At 43.4% G+C, this 23,525-nt stretch overlaps 1 protein-coding gene across 3 annotated transcripts in view; it reads right to left on the minus strand.

The window, feature by feature from the left end:
• Nucleotides 1-6,626: 6,626 nt before the first annotated feature.
• The window catches only part of SLC9A7 (solute carrier family 9 member A7), a 3,436,621-nt gene continuing 3,419,722 nt past the window's right edge, over nucleotides 6,627-23,525 (minus strand). For all 3 annotated transcript variants that reach the window (XM_044072073.1, XM_044072072.1, XM_044072071.1), the window contains one exon: nucleotides 6,627-8,025. In XM_044072073.1, coding sequence (XP_043928008.1) covers nucleotides 7,768-8,025 — 258 coding nt within the window. In that variant the 3' untranslated portion in view covers nucleotides 6,627-7,767. The remainder of the gene's footprint in view (nucleotides 8,026-23,525) is intronic.

Below are 23,525 nucleotides of genomic sequence, written 5' to 3' on the forward strand. Positions count from 1 at the left end.
GAAGCAACCTTTGGAAGAAAGGAAGGGTTAGACTGAAGAGAAACTCTATCATTGTGAAAAACTAGGTAAGGAGGACGAACACAAAGAGCCTGAAGTTCAGAAACTCTTCTAGCTGATGTAATTGCAACCAGAAGAAGGGTTTTCCAAGAAAGAAACTTCAAAGAACAAGAAGCTGCAGGTTCAAAGGGGGGAAGTATCAGGGAAGCTAAAATCAAATTCAGATCCCACGGAGGCGGGGGGATCTCTTACTGGGGGCCTGAGTAGAGTGGTCCCTTTAAGAAAGGCTTTACAAAGCTTATGGGACATGATGCTTGTATCAGCTAGGCCTGTATGAAAGTTTGAAATTGCAGCTAGCTGAACTCTAATCGTGGCAGAAGAGGATCCAGCTCGAAAAAGTTCCGCTAGAAATTCTAAAATATGGTGCACAGGGGCTGAAAAGGGATCTATATTCCTGGTCTCTGCCCATAAGGAAAAATGTTTCCACTTACTAGCATAAGTTTTTCTAGTGGTAGACTTATGCGAGGATAAGATGATTTCACGCACCGCGTGGGAGATGTTCGGAAGGCTGGCTAAGGTCGGAAGTGGAGCAACCAAGCATTGAGCTGGAGAGATTGAAGAGATTGGTGCAGCCTGCCCGATTGATGGATCAGGAGGTCTGGAAGTGGGTCCAGGGCTGCTCCAGAAGGTGATGATGCAGGAACGGGAACCAAATTTGTCGAGGCCAGTAAGGGGCAATGAGGATCATCTTGCATCCCAATGTGGTAGCTTTCTGTATTAGTTTGGGAATCAGGGGAAACAGAGGGAATGCATAAAGAAGTCCTTGAGGCCAATCGTGAACTAGAGCATCTCTGGGGAAGTGTCTGGGAAGAGGGAGGAGAGAGAAGAAATTGTCGCACTTGTTGTTGAAGGAGGTGGCAAAAAGGTCGCAGCAAGGCTGACCCCATTTGCGGAAGATTTTGTCCACCACAGTCTGATTGAGAGACCATGTGCACTGCTATCAGAAACCGTTGAGAAGAGATCACCCACTGCCAAAGTCTGAGTGCTTCTCGACATAAGGGATAGGACTTGGTTCCGCCCTGCTTGTTGATGTACCATACTACTGACATATTGTCTGTTTGAATTGCAATGGTCCCGGTGGGGAGAGAGTTCTGAAGAGCTTGCAAAGCTAAAAGCATGGCCCTTGTTCTCCAAGACATTGATATGCAGATAGTACTCGTGAGGCTGCCAGGTGCCTTGGACTGTTCTGTCCTGAAAATGCCCCCCCGATCATGGAGGCATCCGTGGTCACCGTAACTACTGGAGGAGGAAGAACAAATGGTCTGCCCTGGTGTAATGATGGGGAAACCATCCACCAAACAAGTTGGTTTTTGCATGACTGTGTGATCATTATCATGTGAGACACTGGGAGTTGCTGGAGGGACCATTGTGTGAACAGAAGAATCCTCATGTGAAAACATGCGAGGGGGACTAGTATGATAGCCGCTGCCATGAGACCCAATGTTCTTAGGACGAATCTGGCCTGAATTTTTTTGCATCCTAATAAGACCTGCACATGTCGAATGTTTAACACTCTGTCTACTGGGAGTCTCGCTGTCATGTCCTTTGTATTTACGTTTGCGCCTATAAAGGTGATAGATTGACAAGGTGACAATGCAGACTTTTCGAAATTTATTGTGATGCCTAGTTTGGAGCAAGTTTGGATGGTGTAGTCTCTGGCTCGCAGCAGGTGATGCCTGGTGGTTGCAGTAAGGAGCCATTCATCTAAATATGGAAACACCTGGAATCCTTGCCATCTCAGGTGAGCGGTAACTACTGCCAAACATTTGGTGAACACCCTGTGGGCTGTGGTGAGACCAAAGGGCTGAGCTCTGAACTGATAATGACTGGCTCCCAGCCGGAAGCGGAGGAATCTTCTGGAGCATCTGTCCATTTTAATATGGTAGTACGCGTCCTGAAGATCTATGGAGCACATCCAATTGTCCTGACCCAGAAAGGGTAAAATGGACTGTAGCGTGACCATCCGGAACTTCGTTCTTTGAACAGACCTGTTTAGTCTGCTGAGATCCAGAATGGGTCTCCAGTCCCCTGTCTTTTTTGATACCAAAAAGAACCTTGAGTAAATTCTGGATCCTTGCTCGTCTGCTGGGACTGACTGGATGGCTCTTTTTCTTAGCAGTTTTGAAATTTCTTGAACTGCTTGATCCCTTAAGACTGGGTGGAACATCTGGAAGGGATTTGTTGGGAATGTGTGGAGTGAGAAGGAAGGGGATTTTGTAGCCTTCGGATATGATAGACAGTACCCATTTGTCTTGTGTTATACTTTGCCAGGCTTTTGGGTACAGCGATGATCTTCCCCCGACTGCCTCCGAAGGTGGACAGCCGGGCAGCACTTCAGGGATGCTGGAAGGGCTTGTCAGAGAAAGATTCTCTTTGGCCCTGATTTTGCAGACCCCCTCTGCCCCTAGGGTGGGGTCTATTGTTGTTCCCTCCTCTGCCCCTGGAGGGGAACTCTCCACATGTGTCAGGCACGGCTCCCTAGGGTTTCTGGAACCACATTTTTCCACTCTTCTGACCCTTGGGATACGGTCTTGAAGGAGTGGAAAAACGGACTCCCACAACAGAGAGAGTCTTGCCTTCCTGTTCACACCTGGTAAGGGTATCCTTCACCTGTGGTCCAAACAGAGCAGAACCATCAAAGGGGGTGTTGGTGAAAGACGCCCTAAAGGGTTCCGCAAAGTTTCATAACCGCATCCAAGTGTGCCTCTTCAAAGCCACACCTGTGCCTGCGGCCCTACTCACGCCATCGGCTGTATAACAGATGAGCCGCATGTAGGAGTTTACTACCGAATTAAGAGTCGCCAGCTGGGAGGCAACGTTAGCCTGGGCCCCTGCAGCTCATGGATCTTGAAGGGTATCTCCTAGCTCTTTAAGGAGATCCCTTTGAAGGCGGGTAAAGTGGCACAAATTGTTCAGCGACCTCATGGAGAAGGTCGCTGAGGAAAACATCCGCTTCCCATATCTGTCCATCGTCCTAGATTCCTTATTAGGGGGATGGACAGATTAAGTTTCAGCCAACTCCTTATTTGTGGCCACTGCTACCACCATGGAATCAACGGGAACACCATTGGTCAGAAATTGCTTGTCTTGTGGGGCAGTAATAAATTTTGTGGGCCTGCAGGGAGTTGGTTCCATTGTGTCTGGAGCTGACCATGCCTTTCGAGCCACCACAGACATCAGTGGATCCAAAGGCGGAGACACCCAGGAGGTGGAGGGTCGGGATCCAAACGCATCCAGGAATACCGACTCATCCTCGGAAGGGTTAAGGGTAGTCCAGTTCCCTCTCTGCCTAAGAATCTCAAGGATGTCTGAGAAAGAGACGTCCTCAGAAGGGGATCTCGGGGACCCTTCCGACTCCTCCAAGTCGGTATCTGAAGTGACAGACTCAGGGGAGTCAATATGCTTCCTCTTGCATTTCCTCTTTCGAGAGGGCTCCTCTGAATGAACGGAGGAGGCCTCGGAAGAGGAAGATACACCCAACGGGGTGCCCTGGAGCGCTTATTCCCCACGCTTGGGGTTTGGAGGAGGGGCAGAGGCAGGAGCAGGCACCATGGGGGGAGGAGCCGATGAGGCTGACTCAGATGCCAGCACACTCCTCATTACCTCAAAGGTGCCTCTTCCAGATATCGGAGAAGGCTCCGGCTCCGAAGAGACCGGAATCCTTCCCAGCACCAAGAGAGATGGCTCCGAAAACGATGTAGGAGCCGAACTCACCTTTGCCGAAGCTCTGAGAGGGAGAACGGGGTCGGACAAGGGTCCGATGCCACTCGCCCCCTAGGAGCCGACGAGGGAGTCCCCGTGCCCAGATCCCTCCAAGGACGGCACCATGGAAGAGATCGGAGCCGACGGAACCGAAAGGGGAGGTATCGGTGTCGACGGTCCCACGATCTCAGCCTCAGCATGCTCCGGCTCCGAGCTCAAGGGATGAGTCGAAGGAGGAACTACTGCAGAGACAGGTAGAGCCAAACCCTGATGAGGGGGGCTGGATAGCATTTTAGCCAGGGCCTGCGATTTTAAAAGCCTGCTCACCAGTCTCTCCAAATCATGGTCAGATAGTCTAGACGAATGAGAAGAGTGGGATCAATGACTTCTCTCCGACTGCAGCAAGGGCGACCCCGGAGCCGAATGTATCGACACTAAGGATGGCAATCTGGAGCGTTTTCGACTCCGTGATGGTTCCAATAGAAGAGTCGTGCTGACTGGGAGATAGGTACTTCGGCTCCAGTCGGAACCGAAGTTGAAGCAGATGCCACAACCGACGACGGCTCCGAACTGGGAGCCAGCGGCTTCGATGGCTTGGAAGGTTTCACTGACTGAGCCTTGGCCGGTGATCCTTCAGGTTTAAGCAAACCCCTAAGGATAAGCTTATTCCTACACTCCTGCAGGACTCTTGGACTAAAGGCGTGACACACCGAACAAGAGTCCTGCAGGTGTAGGGCGCTCAAGCAATAGACACAAGAAGTGTGACCATCTGTCAGTGACATTTTCTGACAGCATGAATCACACTTCTTGAATCCAGACACTTTTGTGTCTTTAGACATTCCTGTAAAGGAAAAATCAAATTACAAAGAGTACAAAGGGAAGTAGGTAACTAGAAAAATACACACACCGTCCACACAAGTTACCACACCCTAACAGCACACACACACTTTATAATATAAGAAAGGCTAAACGGACCTACCAACTACCACAATTTCTAATGAAAACATTTTTTACTACCTTAAAAAAGGAAACAAGGATAAGCCTCTAACTGAAACGGCTTACATTAAAGAGGAAAACGGGAGTGGGTGAGGGAGGGGAAAACTCTCTAAGAAGAAAAAGAGTTTTCAAGGGGGGATTAAACACTACTACAACTATGTATGAACACTAATTATTCTAACTAATAATATACAACAAGTTCTAAATATATATATATATATATATATATATATCAATAAATTGAAAAAAATACAAACTGAGCCAGTAAACGCAACCTCATAGAAGAAGCGGCAAACGAGATCTGGGTATCTAGCGCCAGGCATCATGGGATATAGGGGGGGGGGTCTTGAGCCAGTAAGCAGCTCTCAAGCTTTTGAAGATGGCCAAGTCGGAGCCGAGGATTGGCTCTGAACCCAACTGGCAAGAATGAAGGCGAGATAGACAACTTAACATCAAATATTCCATGGTTTCTAAGAACAAAATCAATGCTGCTTATAAGAAAGTAGACTTTTGTGTTGAAAGAGCTGCTAGAAGAGGGGATAGTTGACATAGAGACTTATGAATATTTAACAATAGAAAAGCCTACGGTACCATCTATTTTTGGCATACCTAAGACCAACAAGAATGTAGAAGATCCAAAGTTAAGGCCAATTGTGGCTGCTAATGGGTCTAAGAATGTGTTTTTAAGGTTATTAATTCTGCCTGGTTGTTGTTTGCCTGGTTCTTCACAAGTGCCTTTAGTTGGTTCCTGGTTACTACACATTGTGTCGGTTGGCACTGGACTGTCCTCAGTTTAATTTTTATACCATTATTTAACTGCTATGGGACTCTGCAACTCGCTGAATGAGTTCCCATGTCACCCCTGAAAAGTGACACTTGTATTCGGTGGGCATACCTGGTTAATGAATTTAAAAAATATGTCTGTACCACACAAGTCTGTTAAGTCTGCATTTGAATGGGAAAATAAATAAGATTTAATTTAGTGATTATACATTTTATATCATCAGCAGCTGTTTTTTTGTTTATTGTGACCACATTAACACTAACTTTTAATCTGTTACTAAAGCAGCTTTAACTCGTTTGTAAAAAAAAATACTCAAGCACAATTTATAATCATTAATAATGACATATAATTTAAATGAAAATGGCATTACTGTTGCTGCATGTTAGCCATAACATCGCTATGAGACTACAATTAGTGGCCCAGCCATAACACCCAGACTCAACAGGTGAATCTAAAACTGAAATCATTTTCCTCACGGATATTCACTATGTTGTCCAACTGTAAGGCCTGGAGATAAACATGGACCAATACAGTAACTGAACAAGGAAGTCAAGTGCATCTGGAAACAGCGTATAAGGTTTATTTAACATATTTTCTCACGTTGATAATTTTATTTGACCTGAAAATTCCAATTCCATTCATTCCTTTGTTCATTCATTTTCTGACACCCCTTCCCTTCAATCTTCCTAAAAATCAACTAGCTGTTAATTCCTAGCCACTAGTTCTATTAATCAGCAAGACTCTATATCTGACAATACCCAGAGATCAAACAGCAAAGTGTGGACAGAAATCTTGTAGTTTTCTGAAGAGCATAGTATGGGGGGAAAAAGAAGCAAACACACACTTTTTTCTTTCTTCATTCAAACTTCATGCCTTGTTGCTTTGTCTGCTTGTACGATGCAGCAGACATGTACAGTTATTCCATCATTAAAGTCTTAAACAAAGTTTCTACTGTTACAGCAGAACAAAAAGTAGAACTCTCTGTTCATCGTTTGAGTCCAGGGAAATCTAATAAACTTCCAAGAAATGAGATAATGATGCAAGCTACACAGTTACATAATGAAATAAACACACTAAAGACTTGAGGTTGTTTTTAATAATCAAACTTGTGTCTTTACTCCCTTGTTGCCAAATGTCCATATGGACTGCATACAGTGCAACTAAACTGAGGAAACGTGTGAAAGCAAAATGTTCGTTACACTGACAACAGTGTGTTGCTCTCCCTAATATAAACAAGTGATATGAGAACAGGTGTGCTACGAATTAACAGCAAAGTAAGCCAGCTCTGAGATTTGGCAATCAAATATGTCTGACATTATCAGTGGAAATTCTCTCTCTCTTCTGGATCTGTCACTTTAGAGCTTTGCTGAATTAAAATACCACACCATCTGTTTTGTCCTAAGATTAGATGCAATGTACACAGATGCAAAGCAGTTATGTAGATCTGCAGTGACAACCTGGATTAGCACTCTCTTCTTAGAGCAAAGGGGCAGCTTGCCGTCTGGCTTCATGAAAAAAAAATATATGCACTGGCTTTATAACAAGGGTCACTCTTCATTGAGTTGCAAACACAATGCACTTGAAACTTAAAAACATAAAAGAAACATGATGATCTTGAGCTCGCTACTCATGTTTGAAGATACATTTTATAAAATTGCTTTGTCACCATTTGAAAGAGAAATAAAATCTGTATCCAATATTCTCTGAAGCTGCATACCCTTAATGTTGACATAGTGGAATTCTGCTGAATATCTCTATACACACTTAGCTGTGACGTAGAGAGTTTGCTAGATGCCCTGTAAGTAAAGCATCATCTTTTGCCATCTTTCACAGATGGGTGTTAACTGCATGTGGTAAAGTATTTGAAGCTATGAAAGCAAATAGCACATTTTAATCATATTATAACCAGTCCTGCAAATGCTAAGAAAACACTGCATTTCCTTTACAAATAAATGCAGTTAAGCAGAAAAGGTGTGCGAATGCCACATGAAAATACTGAACAGGTAAAGTCTGCTGCCTGGACCTCAAAAGTTGCTGTTTTATGCGATTAAATACTAGTATGTTTTCACAAAAGGGGGTTTCCGTGTGAGCAAACACTTCTTGATTAGTCCAGAAGTGAAGCAAGAAGCTAATTTATTACCTAAAGGTAATCCCATATCTTGGTCACTTCAGGGATTATGAAGGTCTAAAAATACTCTTATCCAAGATAATCTCAGAATAATCCATCCTTATTGCATTCCTACATGATCCTCCAAAGGAAACACTAGTCTGGTGCCTCTGCTGATGTACTCATGATCTGGTGCATCCAAATCTCCATCAAGTTGCCCTTCAGAGCCACTGTGTGTTCTTTTGCCAGTAAAGCCAGCTGTAGAGGTATGTGAACCAGAGGCGCCATTAGCAGTTATTTCTGTATCTCCATAGGTCAGGGTAAGGTCGTTGTCATTAAGAATAAGGTCGGAGTCATCTTCTTGCAACTGCTCTTGATTCTAGACAAAGGTAAAACACAAAATATTTATTTGTCAGCAAAACAGCTCTATAATATTCCTTTATTGCACTAACATGTAAGCCCACTGAAAATGCAGCTCCTTTCCTGGCAGTTGGGTGGGGGAATCAACAGCAGAAAGAAGTTAAATGAGTTGTTTAAGGTCATGTAGTATTCATATAAGGTGCTGGTGGGATTCAAACCTTGTTCTGCAGTTGTGATGCCATATTTCTTTTCTATGTCTACATGACTGAAAAATAACTGCACTTCTGTCTGGACATGTGCTTCTCAGATTGAGACCAAACGCCTTCAAAAATGCCCACTTCCAGATAAATGACTCCTGAATAATGATATGGAAGCAACATCAACTTTTACATTTAGAAATGCACACACACCTTCTTGCTGATTTCTTGTATCTTACCAGTGACATAAAAAAAAGAAGTTATGTACTCAACATAACATTCCATGTGAGTTGTTCATCTCGCCTTCATTCTCACTGATGGGTTCAGAGACGATCCTTAGCTCCGACTCAGCCAAATACAAAAGCTCGAGGTCTTAAAGCAGCTCGTGGCCTACTCCCTATCCCATGATGCAGTGGTGCTTCCCTCAGATCTTGTTTGCAGCCAACTATACCAACAGATAACTCCCCCAATAAGAAAAATAAGAATACAGTAGATAAGGACAAAACATCACCATAATTTGCCTGAACTTCCCGGTCCTCAAGAATATCATGGTAGGGGGTTGGTGGGTGGGACGTAAGAATGAAGGCGAGATGAACAACTCACATGGAATGTTATGGTGAGTACATAACTTCTTTATGTGAAGTTTGTTCTATTTCGCCTTCATTCTCACTGATGGGTTAGCATCCCAAGCACCATCTTTCTTGGGTGGCTCAGGGAAGTATATTCTTCAGGACCATGGAACCAATGGAGGCCCTATCCAATTTGTACTGAGTGATAAAGGTATGAGGTATGACCACGTGGCTGCTGCAGAAATGGAATCTATAGGTAGCTTAGCCAGAAAAGCTAAAGATGTGGAAACAGCTCTAATTGAGTGGGCCTTTACTTTATGATTCAGTGGCACGTGTCTAGAACTATATGTGAAGGAAATGCAATCTGACAACCATTTTGACAGAGTGGTTTTTACCACCGGAGTACCCTTCTTTGAATCTGAAAAGGAGACGAAAAGCTGTTCTGATTCAAAGAAGGGTACCTCTGGTGGTAAAAACCACCGAAGTACCCTTCTTTGAATCTGAAAAGGAGACGAAAAGCTGTTCTGATTCAAAGAAGGGTACCTCTGGTGGTAAAAACCGCCGAAGTACCCTTCTTTGAATTTGAAAAGGAGACGAAAAGCTGTTCTGATTCAAAGAAGGGTACCTCTGGTGGTAAAAATCACTGGAGTACCCTTCTTTGAATCAGAAAAGGAGACGAAAAGCTGTTCTGATTTTCTAAAATCCTCAGTCCTGTGTAAACAGAATTGAAGCTGCCTATGGATGTCAAGTTTGTGCAGCATATGTTCCATCTTAGTAGTATATTTAGGGGAAAAAACAGGTAATTCTATAGTCTGCTTGAGGTTTTTTTCTGAACAAACATTAGGTAGGATTGAAGGATTTGTTCTCAGTGGAACTCTGTCATTGTGAAAAATCAAGTATGGGGGTTTGATGGACAAGGCTTGTAATTCCGAGACCCTTTGAGCAGAAGTAATAGCTACTAGAAAGATTGTTTTCCATGATAAATACTTCAGGTCGCAAGATGAGGCTTGTTCAAAAGGGAGTAAGATGATTTGAGAAAGAACAAAATTTAGGTTCCATGGTGTAGTTGGGCATCTAATAGGTGGTCTCAAATGGATAGTACCTTTAAGGAAGGCTTTAGAAAGTCTATGGGACATGATAGAAGCCCCTTGATCGCCAATATGAAAATTAGAAATTGCTGCCAATTGAACCCTGATGGTTAATGCAGCAGCCCCTTCATTAAAAAGCTTGGTCAGAAACTCTAAAATGGACAAAATCGAAGCCAAATATGGGTCAGCATTGTTTTGGGATGCCCATATGGAAAATCTTTCCCATTTACTAAGGTATAGCTTCCTGGCAGATAATTTATGAGCAGATGTTACGATGTTCTGAGCTGCAGGTGAGAGATTGTGGAACCTGTCTATTCTTGGAATTGGAGCAGCCAAGCCGTCAATCTGAGGGTATGAAGTTCAGGATGAATAGCCCCTGATGAATGCATCAGAAGATCCGGAACTGGGTCCAGAATCCATGGTTCTTCCAATAGATGAGGCTGAAAAAAGGGGAACCAAATCTGACGAGGCCAATAAGGGGCTATAAGAATGATGGTCCTTCCCAGAGTCCTGGCTTTCTGTAAGAATTTGGGTATAAGAGGAAATGGGGGAAAATGTAAAGGAGACCCGGGGGCCAATTGTGTACGAGCACATCCCTGGGGGTATCCCTCAGATTGGGGATTAGGGCAGTGTAGTTGCTGCATTTGGTGTTGGTGGGAGTTGCAAAAAGGTCACAGCAAGGCTGGCCCCATATGCAGAATATCCTTTCTGCTACCTTTTTCTTCAGAGACCACTTGTGAGGCAATATAATCGCTCTGCTCAATTTGTCTGCTATGACATTGGATCTCCCCGGGATGTGCGATGCTATCAGAAAGCGCTGGGTGGATGCTGCCCATTGCCATACTCTCAGGGCCTATTGACATAGGGGGTAGGATCTGGTTCCTCCTTGTTTATATACCAGACCACCGACATGCTGCCAGTCCATATTGCAATAGTCCCTAGAGGAAGAAAGTGTTGAAAGGACTGCAACGCTAGTAGTACTGCTCTAATCTCTAGGACATTTATATGCAGATGCACCTTGTGTTTCCTCCATGTGCCTTGGGCTGTCCTTCCCTGAAAATGCCCCCCCACCCCATCAGAGAGGCGTCCGTGGTCACAGTGGCAACAGGAGTGGGAAGAACAAAAGGGCGTCCTATTGTTACTTGAGGAGAAGTCAGCCACCAGTGAAAATCCTTCTTGCATGAATTTGTTATTATTGGGTAAGACATTGGAAGCTCTTGAGAGGATCACTGTGTGAACAGGAGTCACTGCAGTATCCGCATATGCATTCGACCTAAGGTCATGGCAAAGACTGCTGCCGCCATTGTCCCTAACACCTTGAGCACAGTTGAAGCTGGGGCTGGTTCAGGACTTATTGAAGAGTCCCAACTCTTTCCATTGGAAGCTTTACGGTCATAGAGATGGTGTTGAGATGTGCTCCAATGAAAACGGTACGTTTGGATGGCGATAAGGCAGATTTTTCTGAGTTTATGGTAATACCCACTTGACTGCAAAGATTTAAGGTTGTAACCCATGCTTGTATGAGTCGATGCACAGTGGTGGCAGTGAGGAGCCAGTAGTCTAAATATGGAAACACCTGGAATCCTAAACGTCTCAGATGAGCCGTGACTACTGCCATGCATTTGGTGAACACTGAGGACTGAAGTGAGGCCAAAGGACAGATCTCGAAACTGAAAGTGACTGGCACCCAGCCAAAGCGCAGATTATCTCTGGATGGTCTGGCCATTTTTATGTGGTAGTACGCATCCTGGAGATCTACTGAGCACATCCAATCGTCTTTCCCCAGAAAGGGAAGTACAGACTGTAGCGTGACCATCCGGAGATTTGTTTTTTTGAAAAATTTGTTCAATCTGCTGAGATTCAAAATGGGCTTCCAGTCCCCTGTTTTCTTTGGAACTAAAAAGAACCTTGAGTAAAGTTCTGGATCCTCTCTGGTCTGCTGGGACTGGTTGGATGACTCTTTTTTTTCTAGCAACCTTGCAATTTCTATGGTTGCTTGTTCCCTGTGACTGGGTGGAACGTCCGGGATTTTTTTCACAAGAGGTGGAGGGGTGGCAAAGGGAATGGAGTATCCACTGGATATTATGCTTTGTACCAAACGGTCTTTTGTGATTTTTAGCCAGGTGTCTGGGTACAAAGATAAGCGTCCCCCAACTACCTCCAGAGATGGACAGATGGTGCTCCATTCAGGAGCGCCGATAGGGCTTCCCAAAGAACTGATCCTTGTCGCCCTAATTTTGCAGGCTCCCTCTGCTGCGTGGACAGCATCTTCCATTATTACAGCCTCCTCTGCCTCTAGAGGGGGTTTCATCACGTGTGTCAAAGAAAGCTCCTTGGTATTTACGGAACCACATTTTCCCACTTTTCCGAACTTTAGGATAAGGTCTGGTAGGGGTGGGAAAAACGGACTCCTACAGCGGACAGAGTCTTTCCATCTTGCTCACACCTGGTAAGCGTTCTCTTCACTTTTGGTCCAAAAAGGGATGAACCATCAAAGGGGGTGTTAACAAAGGATGACTTATAGGGCTCCGCAAAGGAACATAAGCGTATCCAGGAGCGTCTCCTAAGAGCAATTCCTGCACCCGCTGCCCTGCTCGTTCCATCAGCTGCATATGAAATCAGATGCATGGAAGAGTTTATGAAGGAATTTAGGGTAGCAAGCTGGGAAGTTACCTTGTCTGAGACCCCCGCAGCTACTGCACCCTGTAGAGAATCTCTCACCTCCTTAAGGAGATCTCTGTGTAGTCTAATAAAATCTGTAAGATAGTTCAGGGATCGAAGAGCAAAAACCGCTGAACTAAACATGCGCTTTCCGTATCTGCCCATGATCCCAGAATCCCTATTAGGAGGATGAAAAGATGTAGAGGTCTCTGACGACAACTTTTTGGTGGCTGCCGCCACCACCATAGCATCAATGGGTACTCCTTTGGTAAGGAAAACCTTGTCCTGGGGTGACGTTATGAATTTGTTAGGCCTCTGAGGGACAGGTTCCATGGTATCTGGGGGACTCCCATGCCTTTCAAGAAAGGAGGTCTATCAACTCATAAAAAGGCGGAGTCATCCAAGAGGTGGAGGGTAGAGACTTGAAAGCCTTCAGGAGTACTGACTCATCATCAGTAGGGTTAATGGGCTTCCAGCCACCCCTCTCTTTCAGCATTTCCAAGATATCACCGAAAGAGATATCTTCAGAGGGGGACAGTGGGGACCCTTTTTCTGACTCATCTAAGTCAGTATCCGATGTGATGGATTCCTATGGGTAATCCAGATGCTTCCTCTTGCAATGCCTCTTCCTGGGAACCTCCTCAGTGGGAGCTTCTGGGGAGGCCCCGGAAGAACAAGGATCACCCAATGGGGCTACCTGAGGCTCCGGGTCTCTACACTTTTGAGGGATCAGTGAAGCAGAGGCAGACACAGGCACTTTAGGGGAGGAGGTTGCTGGTACTGATGATGTGGATGCCCGAGGGGACAATGCCCTCCTCATGGCATAGAAGGCCCCCCCCGGCTCCGATCTGAAGAGATACCTGGATCCATAGAAACAGGTAATCTCCAAGGCACCGAAGCAGTGGGCTCCGAGCCCGAGGTAGGTGCCGAACTCACCTGAGCTGAGGCCCCAAGAGGCAAAGTCGGAACCGACAGGTCGGTACAACTATCCTCTCCAGACCTGACTGGTGAGTGTCAGCTCCCGACTCTAAGGTCGGCACCGAAGAAGTCAGAGCAGCTGGAACAGACAGGCATGGAATGGATGTCGGCTCCGGTGGTTCCATGATCATCGGTACCGAACACACCGGCTCTGAAACTTCGGATCGAATCAGAGGAGGAACAGTGGAAATGGGCTTGGTCCTAGTCGGTTCCGAAGCCCCAAGGATCGGCCCAGACAAAATATCTGCTAGTGCCTGTGTCTGCAGAAGCCTCTGCACCACACGATCCACATACTTATCAGATAGTTTTGACTGGGAAGAAGCAATAGAAGAGGCCACTGATTGCAGTATTGGACACTTTAGAGTAGGAGATACTGGCTCCAATACCAGAGGCCGGCTCCTACTAACAACAACCTCCGGTTCTGTAAGCAAAGGAGCCAAGGTGGTAGACCGAATTGGTTTGTAGGTCGATGAACCCTTTTTCGGCTCCGAACTAGAAGACAAAGTCATAGGGGATTTTGCAGGTTTTTCTTGTTTGTCCTTATCTAAGGATTCCTGGAAAGAGGACTTCGATAATCCCTTGGCTATTAACTTGCTCTTACGCTCATGAAGAACACGAGAGCTAAACAAATGACAGATGGCACAATTCTCTTGGAGGTGGACCTCACCTAAACAATAAATACACTCTGTGTGCCCATCTGTAATCAACATCTTTTGCCCACATTTAGGACACTTCTTGAAACCAGACTTAGCTTTTTCTTGAGACATGGCTATACAAGAATGTAACTGTTAATAGGCAAAAATACACTATATGAAGAAAACACACAATGCTATATATAAGACAGCCTTAAAAGGAAAAGCAGGGCTCTAATTCCTACAATTTCTTAAACACAACAGAACACACTATATGTCTAACTATAAGGAAGCACACAATACTATATATATATATATATATATATATATATATATATATATATATATATATATATATATATATTTATATAAAATAGCCCTAACAGAAAAAAAACAGGGCTCTAACTATTCCAATTTCCAATACTACAATACACAGAGAATAAGCAACTACTGCCCTAAAAAAAAAAAAAAAAAAAAAATCCAGGCTCAAGCTTAACATACTCTAACTTTAATACTACAGCACACAATAAGGGTAGGGAGAAAACTCTAACTAAACAACTCTCTAACTTAAACGAGTTGTGAGAAATCGGCCTAGAAAAAAGACGGCCACTAATAACAATAATGCACACACTAAGTTCAAACTACCTAACACTAGAATTCACTAGAAGCTAAGAAATAGAAATACCAATAACTACTGAGAAATATAAAGAATTATAAAGAAATGTCACTTATACTGGCCAGAGCTGTCAAAGAACTCTCGATATGTTGCAGTGGCAAACGAGATCTAAGGGAAGCACCACTGCATCATGGGACAGGGAGTAGGCCACGAGCTGCTTGAAGACTTCGAGCTTTTGCATTTGGCCAAGTCGGAGCCAAGGATCATCTCCGAATCCATCAGTGAGAATGAAGACGAGATAGAACAACTTTACATTAAATGTTTTCATGATGTGATTCTTTTTTTTTTTTTTAAGATGGCACTGACTGCTGCATACAGTCCAGCGCAGATGTGAAAATGTAATGTTTTCCCAAACCTGATTTAAAAGTGGCAAATATAAAAAAAACTAGTGAGTATATTGCCATAATCATGATTATTCTGTTGTCTTAAGTATTAATTACATAGCAAATCTTTTCCTATCTAGACAGGAACAAGTCAGTAACAGTCCTTATTTCTCTCTATGAAGAAGCCACAAAAGGTGTATGCTTAACACAAGAATCGCACAAGATCAGTTTATGTGTTGAAATGATTTTCAAACAGGTTACTTACGCATCTCCTATATAAACCATACATACCTGTAAGGGAAATAAACATGTAACAGGAATAGAAGAGTATCCAGAAGTGTTGGTATGACTCATGTATGCAACTAAACACGACAAAATTAGTTTGGCAGCAGAGTAAAGTGTACTACTTAGACAGTAAACACCCCATGCAATGATGACACAGGCACAATGGTACCTCATACAACGATGCTGCAGGCACACTGGTACTATTCAGGTTATAAACACTCATACAACAATGCTGCAGACACACTGGCACTACTCAGAATGTAAACATCCATACAATGACACTGCAGGCACACTGATACTACTCATTTTGTAAACAGCCATACAACAATGCTGCAGACACTAGTACAACTCGTACTGCAAACACCCACAGAATGATGCTGCAGACACACAGGTACTAGCTCCTCAGACAATAAACACCCATACAACAGTTCTGCAGGTACTACTCAGACAGTAAACACTCATACAACAATGCTGCAGACACACTGGTACTACTCAGATTGCAAACAATCATACAAAGATGCTGCAGGTACACTGTTACTACTCAGATGGTAAATATCCACAAAACGAGGCTGCAAGCACACTGATACTGTTCCAACACCCATACAAAAATGTTGCAGGCACACTGGTACTACTTAATCATACAACAATGTTGCTGGAACACTGGTATTACTCAGACACCCATACAACGATGCTGCAAGATCACTACTACTCAGACAAAAACTAATATAACAAAAATAGTGCAGGCACACGGGCACTATTCAGACAATTAACACTCATATAATAATCCTGCAGGCACACTGGTACTACTCAGATGGTACACACCCATTCAACAATGCTGCAGACACACTGGTACAACTCAGATTGCAAACAACCATACAACGATCCTGCAGGCAGACCTGTACTACTCGGACTGTAAACACCCATACAATGATGCTGCAGACACACTGATACTACTCAGGCAATAAACACCCTCATGACAATGCTGCAGGCACACTGATACTTCTCAGATTGTAAAAATCCATACAACAATACTGCAGACACTGGTACTGCTCAGATTGCAAACACCCATACAAAGATGCTGCAGGCACACTGTTACAACTCAGAGACTAATACAACAAAAATTGTGCAGCCTCACTGGTACTCTTCAGATAGTAAACAACCATGCACAATGCTGCAGATACACTGGTACTACTCAGATAGTAAACACCCATACAATGATGTTGCAGACACACTAGTATTACTCAGATTGTAAAGACCATACAACAATGCCAAAGACACACTGGTACTACTGAAATGCCCATAAAGAGATGCTGCAGGCACACTGGTAATACTGAGACAGTAAACATCAACAGAACGATGCTACAGGCATACTGGTACTCTTCATACGTAAACACCCACACAACATTTCTGCAGGCACACAGGTACTACTTAGACAGCAAATAACCATACAACAATACTGCACACACACTGGTAATACTCAGGCAGTAAATACCCATACAATGGTGCTGCAGACACATTGGTACTACTCAGACAATAAACAGTCAACTGATGCAAAATTACAGCAGGCATACTGGTATTACTCAGATTGTAAACACCCACACAACAATGTTGCAGACACACTAGTACTATTTAGATGGTAAACACCCATAAAACGATTCTGCAGACAAACTGGTACTATTCAGATGCCCATAAAAAGATGCTGCAAGCACACTGGTACTACTGAGACAGTAAACACTGACAGAATGGTGCTACAGGCACACAGGTACTATTTCAGATGGTAAACACCCATATAACATTTCTGCAGGCACACTGTTACCACTTAAACAGCAAATACCCAAGCAACAATGCTGCAGACACCCTGACACTATTCAGACAGTAAACACCCATACAATGTTGCTGAAGACACACTGGTACTACTCAAACAATAAGAAGCCATACAACACTGCAGCAGGCACACTGGTGCTACTCAAACACTAATGCAACAACGCTGCAGGCACACTGGTACTACTCAGATTGTAAACACCCACACACAGATGGTAAACATCCACAAAACGATGCTGCAGGCACATTGGTAGCCTTCAGTCACCCATGCAAAGATATTGTCGGCACACTGGTACTATTCAAACACCCATACAAATGATGCTGCAGGCACACTGGTAGTACTCAAACATCCATACAATGATAATGCAGCCACAATGGTACTATGTAGATGGTAAACACCCATTCAACTATTCTGAAGTCACACTGGTATTACTCAGACGTCCATACAACAATACTGCAGACACACTGGTACTACTCAAACACTAATGCAACCTATTTGCAGGCACACTGGTACTACTCAGATATTAAAGACACCTACAATGATGCGGCGGGCACACTGGTACTACTCAAACACTAATGCAACCATGTTGCTGGCACAGTGGTACTACTCAAATATTAAAGACACGTACATTAATGCTACAGGTGTACTGGCACTACTTAGATTGTGAACACCCACACAACAATTCTGCAGCCACACTGGTACTACTCAGAATGCAGAGACACATACAATGATACTGTAGGTACACTGGTACTACTCAAACACTGATGCAACAATGCTGCAGGCACACCAGTACAACTCAGATCATAAGCACCCATACAACGATCCTACAGGCAGACTGGTGCTGCTCAAACTGTAAACACCGATGCAACACTGCTGCAGACACACTGGTACTACTCAGACTGCAACAACACATACAACAATGCTGCAGACACACTGGTTTTACTTAGATGGTAAAGACACATAAAACAATGCTGCAGACACATTGGTACCACACAGATTGCAAATACCCATACAAAGATGCTGCAGGCACACTGATACTACTTAGAAAACACCCATACAAAGATGCTGCAGGCACACCGATACTACTTAGACAGAAAACACCCATACAATGATGCTGCAGACACACTGGTGCTACTCAGATTGTAAATACCCATACATCAATGCTGCAGGCACAATGGTACTACTAAGACAATAAACACCCATCCAACAATGCTGCAGGCACACTGGTAATACTCAGATGGTAAACACCCATATAACATTTCTACAGGCATACTGTTACAACTCGGACTAACACTAATGCAACAATGCTGCAGGTACACTGGTACTATCCAGACAGTAAAACCCCATACAATGGTGCTGTAGACAAACTGGTACTACTTAGACAATAAACACCCATACAATGATGCTGCAAGCACATCAATACTATTCAAACACTAATTTAACAATGCTGAAGGCACATGGACAGTCTCAGACAGTAAACACCCATAGAACTGTGCTGAAGACACACTGGTGCTACTCAGAAAATAAACACCAATACAACAATACTGCAGGCACATTGGTACTACTCAGACAGTAAATAACCATACAACAATGCTGCAGACACTATACCACTCAGACACCCATACAACTATTCTGCAGACACACTGGTACTAGTCAGATGGCAAGCACCCATACAACTATTCTGCAGGCACACTGGTACTACACAGACAAACATCCATACAATGACACTGCAGACACACTGGTACTCCTCAGAAATAAAACACTGATACAATGATGCTGCAGACGGGTCTATGTTTTACCATCAAATAACATTTCCATTGAATGGCTAAACATCAAATGTTAACCATTGAACGTTCATTCAGCGAACGTTCATTTTTTTTGCCAGGGAAAGTAACTAGTTAGCCAACACCTCCCTGTCTCACAAAACACAGCATTTCAAACCTACCTAGGTGGAGGGCTTCGCCACCCACCTCCCCTAACTATATCGAGCATACCTCCCAACCATGCCAAATTACTCAGTTTTTACACAGTTTTGGGGTTCAAATGAAGGGGTGCCTTGATTCCTGAGTGGCACCCCTTCATTTCCGATTTTTTTCTTTTGTTTTCTAATGTTCGCACTGTTAGAGCTGATGTAATCACGTGCATGATAATGTCAACTCCCTCAGGGCAGCCTGTCGGAACTGAGCTCAAGGAGCTCACGCATTTCCGGCTGGCCTGGCTGCTCAAATGCGAGCAGGAATGGCAACAAATTGTTGATGCGGCAGAATTGGAAACTAACGTTTGGAAACTAGCACTAGGACTAATTTGGACTATACAGCACTAACGCTGCTGCAGCGGAATGAAAACTAAGGTTTGGGTGTGTGTGTAAGGAAACTAACTGCGTGTGTGTGTGTGTGTGTGTGTGTAAATGCCCCACAATTTAATACACATGGTGACTAGAGGTATTCAGACTCAAACCCTGTACCTTGAGTACAGGGTAAAAAGAGCCTAAAGTCCCTAACCACTGCCACTTATGAGCTTTGCCCAGGTTTTTTGCGCTAAGAGGTTGAGAGCTATGGTGAGAATTGAGAAATGAATTCACTAAATGATAGCCATTAATTTTCAGTCTTCCTACTTTTCAGGAAGCTGCTGATTTGGCATAGTGGTATGCTGCTCTGACTTTAGTGCATACAGTCCTGGGTTCAAGACTTGCCAGTGAAATGCATGGTGGTAACACATTTTATTCTAGCAACTTTACAAAATTATACAAGGAATGTTTAAAATGTGTCCCTGTTTTTTGACCTTTTGTCCCCACACTAAAAAAAAATGAAATTGAAAATAAGTGCCAGAAGCTGTGCAAGATGCCTATGGCTTACACTACTGTCATTCTATTTATAGTGTGGGTGTGGAAGTAGACTTTTATGATGGAAATGTTCTGAACTGGGCAGTTTGGTCATTATTGGTTCATGCATTTTGTTTCATTGCCTATAGTGCAGTATACTGGAAAAATGTTCAAACAATAATTTTAAAATGCGCTCTAACAAGTGTGTTGTATTATACAAGGAATAAAGTCAGGAAGGTGTATCAAAGAAAAGAACACATATATCTTTCTTGTTTTGTGTGCAAGGGGCCAATGATTTGAAAACAGCCCAAAGATAATCTCTATCCACCACTGGCCAGATGCATTTTCTTTGGATGTGGTGTGGGTTTCAATGCTGTTTCACTGAATGCGAGTTTCAAGGGCAGAGAAGTTTTAATGCCAAGTCTATTTTCATTTTGAGATAGTCTTGCTTTATTTACCAGATGTCTATTAGTGTTTGTGCATTGTTGTGCTGTAAAATGTAAAAATAAAATCCAAATAATCATTGTAGAAATAAAGCAGTATGCACGCATTAGTGTTTATGGTAAATGGGGCAAAATAGCCAGGTAATGGGACACTGGAATGGTTGCAGGGGGACTCTGTTGCCATATTTTGGTTGTCTGTTCTTCAGTTTGCGTTTGAAAGTTGGTATCCCACAATTCCATTGGAGTGGGGTTACATAAGTATATATGCAAATTAGATGTTAATCAGCGTACAGATTTGTACCTATTTTTCATGGGTCTTGTCCAGATTTTTGATGTTTCCAGGTTGAGAGGTATGACTCTGAGACTGCACTACAGTGGGGAAAAGGGCAGACTTGGAAGTGTTGGCCAACTAGTTATTTTGCCATTCGCTGAAATGAACGTGAATGAATGTTTGATGATTAGAGTTTGATGTTTAGATGTTCGATGCAAATGTTATTCAACGGTTAAACATAGACCTGCTGTAGACACACTGGTATTACTCAGACAATAAACACCTATACAATGATGATGCAAGCACACTAGCACTACTAAAACACTAATGCGACAATGCTGCACTCACACTGGTACAACTCACATTGTAAGCACCCACACCACAATGCTGGGGGCACACTGGTTCTACTCAGAATGTAAATACCTATACAACGATCCTGCAGGCTGTCTAGTACTACTCAGGTTGTCAACACCCATGCAACGATGCTGTAGGTACAATAATACTGCTCAGACAAAGACTAATACAACAAAAAAGTGCAGCCACACCGGTATTCTTCAGACAGTAAACACCCATACAAAAGTGCTGCAGACACACTGTTACTAATCAGTTGGTAAACACCCATACAATGATGCTACAGACACACTGGTATTACTCAGATTGTAAAGCATACAACAATGCCACATGCACACTGGTAATACTCAGATAGTAAGCACCCATTCTACAGACATACTAGTACTACTCAAATGCCCATAAAAAGATGCTGCAAGCACACTGGTATGACTGAGACAGTAAACACTGATACAACAATGCTACAGGCCACACTGCTACTATTCAGATGGCAAACATCCAGACAATATTTCTACAGGTACATTGGTACTACTTAGACAGTAAACACCAATACAATAATGCTGCAAAAAGACTGGTACTACTCAGACAGTAAACACCCACACAGCGGTGCTGTAGACACACTGGTACTACTCAGAAAATAAGAAGCCATACAACGATGCTGCAGGTACAATGGTACTACTCTAACACTAATGCAACAATGCTGCAGGTACACTGGTACTTCTCTCGTTGTAAACACTCACACAATGATGCTGCAGGTACACTGGTACTACTCAGACTGTATACACCTGTACAATGATGTTGCAGACATATGGGTACTACTCAGATGGTGAACACCCATACAACTATTCTGCAGACGCACTGGTACTACTCAGACAAACATACAATGCTACTGCAGTCACACTGGTACTAGTCAGATAGTAAAGACCCATACAACGATGCTACAGATATACTGGAATTCTTAGACAATAAATACCCATACAAAGATGCCACAGGTACATTGGTACTACTCAAACACTAATGCAAACATGTTGCAGGCACACTGGTAGTACTCAGATATTAAAGACATACAATGATACTGCAGGCACATTGGTACTACTCAAACACTAATACAACAATGCTGCAGGCACATCAGTACTACTCAGACTGCAAACAACCATACAAAGATGTTGCAAGTACATTGGTACTACTCAGGTTGTAAACACCCATACAATAATGTTACAGGGCACACTAGTACTATTCATGTGGTAAACACCCATAAAACGATTCTGCAAACACACTGGTATTCCTCAAACTCCCATACAATGATGCTGCAGGTACAACAGTACTGCTCAGACAAAGACTAATACAACAAAAATTGTACAGGCACACTGGCACTCTTCAGACAGTAAGCACCCATGTAATGATGCTGCAGGCACACTGGTACTACTCAGATGGTATACTCCCACACAACAATGCTGCAGACACACTGGTATAACGCAGACTGCAAACACCCATGCAAAGATTCTGCAGGCACAGGGGTACTACTCAGATTGCAAACACCCACACAACGATGCTACAGACACACTGGTACTACTCAGATGATAGACACCCAATAAAACAATTCTGCAGATGGACTGATACTACTCAAATGCCCATAAAAAGATGCTGCTGGCACACTGGTACTACTCAAACACTAATACTACAATGCTGGTACTATTCAGATTGTAAATGCACATAAAACAATGCTACAGGCACACTGGTACTAGTCAGACTGTAAACATGCATACAACATTGCTGTAAGCCCACTTGTATTACTCAGATAATAAACACCCATACGATGATACTGCAAACACACTGATAGTACTCAAAACACTCATGCAACAATGTTGCATGCCCACCGGTACTACTCAGATTGTAAAAACACATACAATGATTCTGCAGACAGTCAGATACTACTTAGATTGTAAATACCCACACAACAATACTACAGGTACACTGGTAGTACTACTCAGAATGTAAACACCCATACAACTATTCTGCAGGCACACTGGTACTACTCAGACAAACACCCATAAAACAGTGCTGCAGGCACACTGGTACCACTCAAACACCCATAAAACAGTGCTGCAGGCACACTGGTACTACTCAAACACCCATGCAACAATGCTGCAGGCACACTGGTACTACTCAAACAATAATCATCTATGCAATGATGCTTCAGACAGACTGGTACTACTCAGATGGTAAACACCCATACAACAATGCTGCAGGCACAATGGTACTACTCATAGTATAAACCCATACAACAACACAGCAAACTACTAATTTTGTAAACAGCCATGCAATGGTGCTGCGGGCACACTGGTACTATTCAAACACTAATACAACAATGCTGCAGGCACACTGTATTAATGTATGTATGTATA

Source organism: Protopterus annectens, chromosome 5.part0 (genome assembly GCF_019279795.1).
Source record: "Protopterus annectens isolate FY-2018-M chromosome 5.part0, PAN1.0, whole genome shotgun sequence".
Lineage (NCBI taxonomy): Eukaryota > Metazoa > Chordata > Ceratodontiformes > Protopteridae > Protopterus > Protopterus annectens.